The sequence below is a fragment of the Symsagittifera roscoffensis genome, chromosome 3 (assembly GCF_963678635.1).
Source record: "Symsagittifera roscoffensis chromosome 3, txSymRosc1.1, whole genome shotgun sequence".
Lineage (NCBI taxonomy): Eukaryota > Metazoa > Xenacoelomorpha > Acoela > Convolutidae > Symsagittifera > Symsagittifera roscoffensis.
In genome coordinates, this window is record NC_087064.1 from 62159634 (window position 1) to 62168258 (window position 8625).

The window sequence follows — 8625 nt, forward strand, 5'->3', positions numbered from 1 at the left end:
TAGGTTTCAAAAACGAAATATTGTTAAGCAACAAACACTTTCAAACTTTTTTTAAAGATATAAAACAAGAAGCGACAATAAAATTGAAATGGGCCGAAAGTTTGATTGCTTTCATTTTTTTGCAACAAAAACTGAACGTTTTTGAATCCTTGAAAAAAATGCATGTCCAAGAGTTTTTTAATGTTTACTTATAGTATAAAAATCAGTTTGCATTGTTCTATATCATTGTTCACAATCTGATGTGCCAATTATTTTATTAATTGCGGAGCGATGGAGAAGTGGTTACGTCTCCACCTCTCAATCGAAAGGTCGGATGTTCGAGTCCCGCCATGGTTTGTGCGCCTTGCTTGCCTGTGAGGCAACATTATCCAGCCCAGAAAACTAACACAAAAAAATTTCATGTAGTTCTTAAGCTGTACAGCTCGTATGTTGGTCCTTTCACTCGGAATAAATGGTCTTAATTAATTGAAACATCATCTCTTGACTGGAGAAGAACCCAGTCATATTTTTCTGATGTAAAGAAAATTAGCAAAATAAGTGCATCGCAGAGAGGGTCTCCACAACTAAGTTCTTAATTATATCTAAAAAATTGAAAATTGTTATTAAGAAGCAATTTAAAAGTCGCAAAATTATAAAATGAAAACGGTTGTTTATACATCAAAACAGCAACTTACAAAATCAAAATAATCATTCATTTTTACGAATATTGTATTGAAAATTTAAGATAACATTTTTCAGGCATTAGCTTCAGCGTTTTTTTCTCCATTTTTCACATTTCGAATGAAAATTTTGTTGCGCTTGTAAGCAAATACAAAATGTACAAACGAAACAACCTATTCAGGAGTTACAAAAATATGAAACAGACCATGTTAATCAAAAAGAGCAGATAACCTATTTCAGAAAAATTTTGCACTAAAAATTCAATTTTCCTGACAGAAAATATGTCTTTCATAGTTTACTTAAGGAATAATATTGCATGCAAAAAAGCAGAAAATTTGCAGATTGCTCTTTTCAATGATTTCTGCCTGTTCCACTTTTTTCAACTTAGTATACTTGTTGAATGCTGTTCAAAAAGTGTTTCAGCTGTTCGCTGAAAGAATTCGAAAAAAACTGGTCATTGGAAAAATGTCTGCTTATGATTAGCCGCTAGTTTTATTGGTTATTCGTTACGCAATTATAATACAAAAGAATGCCTCAAAATATAACACAAAAAAATGCTTTTAGCATTTAGTTAAATGTATTTGGTTTTTTTGCGCGAAATAAGCAAGAAAACCTCTCAAATATGGAATCTTACAAGACCGAATTTGAAAAAAAAATCCATTTTTGTTATTCCGTTTATCAATTTTTAAGCAGCCCTTAAAACGAAAATAACTGAAGGTAAAATATCTTAATAAGTTGAGCCGATATTTTCAATGGTGTATAAATTTTTTGTTGTTGTCTTAAGCTTTATGTTGACCACGAAAATTTGTTGAATAAAAAACCGAACCAATTATAAACATTTCTCAATTTCTTCAAAAGCCGAAAAAAAATCACACAAAACAAAAAATCCGCTACAATTCCCAGAAAAGTTAATTAAGAACTGCATTTAGCATTCAGTAGAAAGTATTTGGTACGAAGTATTTGGCACGAAGTAAGAAGTTTCTTTGCAGAAAAAATTTTTTTGTTTCTATTTCATGCTAAAAGTCGAACCTTTCTTAGGAATTGCATTTTCTTCATAAAATTATATTTAGGAATGCTAATTTAGTTTGACCATATAATTATGGCATATTATATTTGACCAGTTTATGGCATATTGAAATGTTTTGGATCTAAGTAGTCCTGAAAATAACAAAACTGAAGACCTTAGGAGCCTCGTTTGTTACAAGTTACCCACTTTAAAACAACTAGTCTGGCTTGATACAATTTTGTTGCCTGATTTTTTGAGTGCATCATTAATTGCTGCTAAGTCGTTGTATCCTTCTCCTAAATAATACAAGACTTCAAACCCCACCAATGATTTTACACTGTAAAGAGTTGCAAAAATTCGGAAAGACAGAAACAATTAAAATGAGCAATTTGCCAATTTTGAGCAATTTGCCAATTTTGAGCAATTTTTGCATGCAAATTTGCATTTTTAGGCAACATAACATTGTGACATACTTTCTGAAAACTATGGTTAATGCCAAATTCTTGGCAATATCGATAACCTTGAAGACAAATCGGTCAAAATTTATTTCATTTTCGGATAATTAATTTTTTGAACATTTTGTTTTCGTGTGGAATTTTGTGATAAAAAGATTTCCGACAAAAAAATGAGCAGTTTTAGTTCAGATTCGTTCAGATTCGTTGACCACGAAGATATTGCAAAGAATTTGGCATTTCTTACATTATTTTTGTCTGTCCGAACTTTTTGCTGCTAATTATCAAATCATCCATAGCACAAACCAAAATCGTATCTGTTTTTTTAGCGAGGTAAAAATCTGATTGAATTGTTGAAAGTAGCCATACATCTTAAAACTTTTTTTTTTGTTTCAAGATTAGAAGCGAATGTCGGGTAAATGTGTCAAAACAGGCTTAAGATATCGAGCAATTTGAGTCGTGGAATTTACCGGTCTTAAATATTTTACTCATACTCTCTTACTGGTAGATGCGTGCTTAATTGACTGGACTCAAATATTATTTCCTTAAACATTTTACAAAACTTTATTACTCGTAACACTTCAAAATTGTTCGCATTACTTTCGCCTATTTTGCCAAAGTTGTTCGCATTACTTTCGCCAATTTTGCCATCTGAAGCCCCAAACTTACTTTTTTTGTCGAAAATATGCCGAAAAAGTACCACGTAACACCAGTTTTCTTATTTTTTATACTGGCGATAGGTTACTATGTGCTAAGGGTAACACTAAAAACCCGCAACTTTCCTAGTGTCGAAAACTTTGTTTCAAACTTTCAAAATGAGAATAAAATTTCTCAGCTCAAAAGAAGTTCAGGCTACAGTGTGGCCAAAATGAAAAATCTCGAAGACTATTGTTTCAAATTAATGGAACCAAACGTCTCCGATATATTCACTCGAAGCGCAATAGATTTCGACACTCACCAGCTAAGTTACAATTTACCCTCTGGAAAATTTCCCGGTTGCAGAAGGTACAAAAGTGAGAGACTGGATCCCCTAATTGACGCGCCAATTAATGAAGTTGAGAGGAGTTTTCCAGTGGCTTTTGGAATTCTGGTTTACAAGAACTTCGAACAGACGGAACAGCTTTTCAGAGCTATTTATAGGCCGCAGAATTTCTACTGTTTCCACATTGACAAGACAGCCAATTCTACCTTCAGAAACATCGTAAGTTCACGCTCTGACTTTTTGTTCCGACTATCGATACGAAAGTAACGGAATATTTGTGCTCGGTGTGGGTTTTTTTTCCTTCAGACAAATTTTGACTTTTTTACTAGCCACTTTTGACGGAATTTTTTTATACCAATCAAAAGCTACTGTTGTCCTGAGCTTAAATTTGAAAAGATATTTCACCTGTGATCATTTTTCGTAAAGTTATGGGGGTTTAAAGATTGCCATTTTGGCCAATTTGGGACAAATAACGCGCGATATAATTCGCGCTATTAACGCGTAAGCGGAGATTTAATCCGTATTAGAAATCGTTCCAAATTGATTCAAGAAAGCTTATATGTCATAATTGATTTGTTAATAGGAGCAAAACCTATCACTTAGTACTTAATATGGCGTGTGGGGGGATGTTTTAACAAAAAAATATATTTTATTACATTTAAACTTTTCATGTTCTTGCTGCTCCATAAGCCTTAAAAGACAGTCGGAACATTCTTTTTGAATCCTTGGTGACTCTCATTCTTACAATTGTTTAAAAAATATTGAATGGAATAATTCAAGACAATTTGGCTTTCATCATGTCATCGCGATTTTTTATTGGACTGAGCTATCATACTTGAATACAAATTTGGTCACATCAAGCTCATCTGAGATCCATTTAGATGCGCAAACTGATCTCCTGCTTCCCGAATGTGATCGAGGCCTCCTCGCCCCTGGATGTTGTTTGGGGTGAGCACAGTGTGCTGTTGGCTGAACTGCGGTGCATGGCAGACCTGCTTGGACTGAGTGGTGCCTGGAAGTACTATATCAATCTGACGGGGGAGGAGTTCCCTCTAGTCACCAATCTGGAGTTGGTGTCTGTGCTGAGGGAACTGAAAGGAGCTAATATCATAGACGGTAGGTTATTTGAGTAACAGTGAGTTGATACACTATAAAATGATCTTAGCAAACAATTAATTGATCAGTGAAAAATCATGATGTTAACAGCATATTAACGCAAGGATTAAAATTATAATTCCATCAAAATACAACAGAACAAGACTGCTCGTATCATGACGAGCAGTCTTGTTCTGCCTTTTAAGGTCTATGGAGCAGTAATCAAATTAAATGTAATAAAAAGCCACCCCGAGCAGAAGTATTCAGTTACTTTCGTTACGAAAGTCAGAACAAAAAACAGAAAAAAATCAAGACTGCTTGTATATCTGAATGTTCTGACTTTTCTAATAGGTACCAATTTTTTTTTGATATAGAAAAAACATTGTACATCAAACATCAAGTCATACCAAACATCAAGTCGTATTTGAATCTTTCGATGATATTATGAGCAATTGGCTTTCCTCAATTCAATTTTGTTTGCTTTATACCTTCCGAATAAAATGAATAAAATCTTCTAAACGGGCCATTACGAGGCCAAACTGTGCATTGTGTCAAGCTAACAATTCGGGGTAGGCTAACAAGTCTATAGGTCTCTGGAATCCAAAGACAACCCTTTAAGCATGTTAAAATTTTGTCGGAATGATCAAACAAAAAGAAAAAAAAAGTCCACCTAAAATTCAAAATTGGAATCCGCTTACAATGGACAAAATACACAGCTTGGCCGCGTAATGGATTAAATTGGTTCAAAGCATGGCCAAATTGGCAACTTTTAAGCAGCTCTCAAAACGATAATAACTGAAGGTAAAATATCTTAATAAATTGAGCCGATATCTTCAATGGTGTTCAAAAAATCTTTGATGGTCAACATAAAACTTTATGTTGACCACCGAAATTTGTCGGAAACAAACTCACCCAAAACATACAAAAACCGCACCTTTTCAGACTTTGGAACCAGAAACTACTCATGAATATTTTGCACTTTCTTTGGAAGTTGGAACAGAAAACCACATCAAGCATCAATATTTGAATTTTTTTGTAAGTCAAAACAGAAAAAATGACATCATAAGAGTTAATTGTATATTTGTAGTTTTTTTCCTGTAGCACAATTTCTTGAATTCCCAATCCAAAGCCCTAAATTGCGTTTCAGCAGCCTTTTAATTGATGAATTTAACGAAAAAAGAATCATTTTTTTTGAAAATTTTGTCGGAATGATCAAACAAAAAGAAAAAAAAAGTCCACCTAAAATTGGTTTTTTGAAAATCTTGGTTTTTTGAAAATCCCCGAGCACAAATATTCCGTATCGAAAGTCGGAACAATAACAAAAAAGTTTAACCTTTTCTCATACAGCAAAGGTTTGAAACGACCAAGTAGCATGCCTCGATATTCAATTTGGAATGACTTTTATTACGCGTTTGATCTCCTTTTACGCGTTTCTAAAACGCTATTAATTTGTTTTAAGAAAATTTAGTAGCTTTTTTAAAGAAAAATAGGGTCAAGAGAACAAAAACATTTGGCTGACAAAAAAGCATAAACTTTCCTATCTTTCCTAGCAAAAACCCCAAAAAATCACTCCCAACATATATATTCCACTTCTTTTTTGAAAGCCGAACAGATACCACGCCAATTATTATAAGTTTTCGTCAGTTTCTCTTAACGTCCGAACAAAAACAGCGCCAAGCAGAAACAGTCCGCTTTTTTTCCGACAGTCCGAACAAAAATGTAAAAAATAGGTAAGTCACAATAGGTAAGTGCAAACTTATAGAGTTTTCGAATATCAGTTTCCCAATTTTCCTAATCGAAAAAATGATTAGTATGAGCAAAGTACTAAATAAATCAAGTGTTAAGCCTCAATTCAATTTGGAAAAAAAAATCAATGACGGATGAAGTCTCCGCTTTTGCGTTAATAGTAAAAAATATATCGCGCGTTAGTTATCATGACTCGGCTAAATTTGAAATCTTAGGAAAAATTATCACAGGTAAGATATCTCTTTTAGTTTGCGCTCAAAACAACTCTATTTCGGGCGAGATTTATTATCAAAATGAGAAAAATACTATCAAAATAGGCAGCTGAAAAAGCATAGAGAAAAAAATCATTAGAAAAAAAATCATAATTATTCCTGCGAGCAATTTCCCATTTCACGCAGGAATAATTATGAGAAGTATTCCATTTTTGCACCAAAAAACAACTAAATTTTAATTTTAGGAGGCTTTAAAGATGTCATGGAAGACAGACTTCCGACAACGATGCCATTTAACCTGAAAAAATACAAAGGCTCAACGCATGTTTTCCTCAACCGAAAGGCAGTCGACTTCATGATAAACGACCGCAACATTTCCGAGACGCTCCTTAACAACCTGGCTCCCCTCAGGTCAACATGTGAAGCCTATTTTGCTGTCTTGCAATTTAACCCTGAAGTCAACTTACCCGGAGGCATGACCGAACGACCCGAAAGTAGACTCTACAAGGTTCCGAGTGTTCCGAGGCACAAAGAGTGGTCGATTACCGAGGCAGGGGAGTTTCCATGTATAAGTGGGTTTATCAAGAGACAGATCTGCATGTTGGGAGTGAAACATCTTCCAATTCTGACCAGGAAGTCATACGGGGCCAGGTTGGTGGCCAATAAGTTTCCATGGACTTTCCAGCCTTTGGCTTACGATTGCATGCAAGTCTGGCATCATAGCAAGGTCGAGCAGGAGTACAAAACGGGAAAAATAGCGATGAATATCTCGAAAATTGTGAACAGTTCGTATATGAAATACACAAGACCGGTGGAGGGGTATTAGAACAAACGGAGTTATTCGCCAATGTTTTTAGTGACTCTAACGAAAAACAGAATCTTATTAACTTAAATGAAAGAAGGAAGTATCATTCTATCTTTCTACATGTGAACTTGTAGCTACCTTTCAATTAAAGCTTCTGAAGTTATCTTTTAACCTGCATGCTAGAACTGTGGAATGATTCTTTTTTCTATAAAACTGCTTCAGACTTTAAGAGACTTCATTTGGTTTTTCAACTGCCGTGCAACAATGGATGAGTTTCAATGATTAAATGCGAAATTACTCTTCTTGGAATTTCTGCTTTGCTCTAATACGACCATGAGCCTCATAGGAGTTACTGAATTTTCATAAGATATTTTTGTCCCGAAAGAAATGGTTAAAATTGAATGTTATACTGACAGGTTTCTTCAAATTAAGAGTCGGAAAGGCAAAAGTGAGAAAGCTGAACAGCTGCCTTAAAATAGGACAAAAGTGTTTGATGCATAAGCTACCATTAAGTAAGTTTAACAAAACGGGGAGGGTTCTCATGCTTGAAGGACCGAATGCTTGAAAAGTTTCAACCAATCAAAATCGCTCAGCGTTTTCATTGGCTAAATGCTTTTCTCACAAAATCGAACTCAATATTAACAGAAAATGTATTAAATCAGTGGAAAATAATCAAAAATATTACAAATTGCGGGTTACAACCGCAATACGATTCAGATAATCATCAAGATTAATGCGGTCAAAATCTTAAGAATTTTTCAGTCTTGAAAACTCATCTGCTTATTATCTAATCGTTCAATATTAAAACTAATGGCCTGGATTTATTTTCTTACTTCGAGATTTTTGCGATTTACTTTGAGATTTTGAATACTCGATTCTGATTGACTGAAAGAGCGCTAAAATTAATTTCAAGCATTCGGTCCGTCAAGCATGAGGAACGCCACCTAACAAAACTAATGACAGTAGAGCTGAGCAGCTGCAAAAAGAAGATAGTGGAAGCAGATCTAAACTAGAATTTATTATTGGATATTATTCTGATATTTTATCTCTATAAAATATTGAATACTAACCAATCATACTCCATAAAACTAACAACCCACTTAGCAATTTGAATTAAGCTTAGAATACAGTTGTTCTCATTCTAGAACTAACTCGCATAAACCGGTGTACACAAAATCTATTGAGACTAGGAGATATAAGAGTAAGATTAAGATTGTTATTAGACTAAGAAAATGCACGAATCTATCCGGTCGAAAAAAAGAAAGCGTGACGAGCAGACGGTGTACCTCATCTGAAATTAATCTATGAGTATGATACATAATACATAACTCATCTGGTGCGACGAAAAGTCTCGAACAGACCTTAACTAACCTAGATTTAGAAAAAATAGATTAGAATTAGACAAATACAACCTTTTAAAAATGTTACTGACAACAACTTAGTAGAAATGTCTCTACGACTCAATAGATCAGATCCATTATTCCGAACAATACGAAAACTACCCGGTATTCGAAGAAGACCTCGAACAAGAGACAACGTACGACTAGGAAGAAATCTACCAATCGATTTCATGATTGTACGACGAAAACCAGATCAAACTTTTATATTTAAAAAACTTCCAGCAGTAAATTTAAATTTTCATTTACTGACATAAAATTTTGAAGAAA

General features: G+C 34.2%; 1 protein-coding gene across 2 annotated transcripts; it reads left to right on the top strand.

Annotated features, from left to right (window-relative positions):
- The first annotated feature begins 2261 nt into the window (after nt 1-2261).
- On the top strand, nt 2262-7334 carry LOC134842144 (beta-1,3-galactosyl-O-glycosyl-glycoprotein beta-1,6-N-acetylglucosaminyltransferase 3-like). Of its 2 annotated transcripts, XM_063858350.1 has the most exons (4): nt 2262-2374; nt 2905-3319; nt 3982-4216; nt 6399-7334. In XM_063858350.1, the coding sequence occupies exons 1-4, from the start codon at nt 2292-2294 to the stop codon at nt 6977-6979; spliced, it is 1314 nt and encodes a 437-aa protein (XP_063714420.1). In that variant the 5' UTR covers nt 2262-2291; the 3' UTR covers nt 6980-7334. The 2 variants fall into 2 exon arrangements, with proteins under 2 accessions (XP_063714420.1, XP_063714419.1); XM_063858349.1 differs by having other exon boundaries at nt 2262-3319.
- The last annotated feature ends 1291 nt before the right edge of the window (nt 7335-8625 follow it).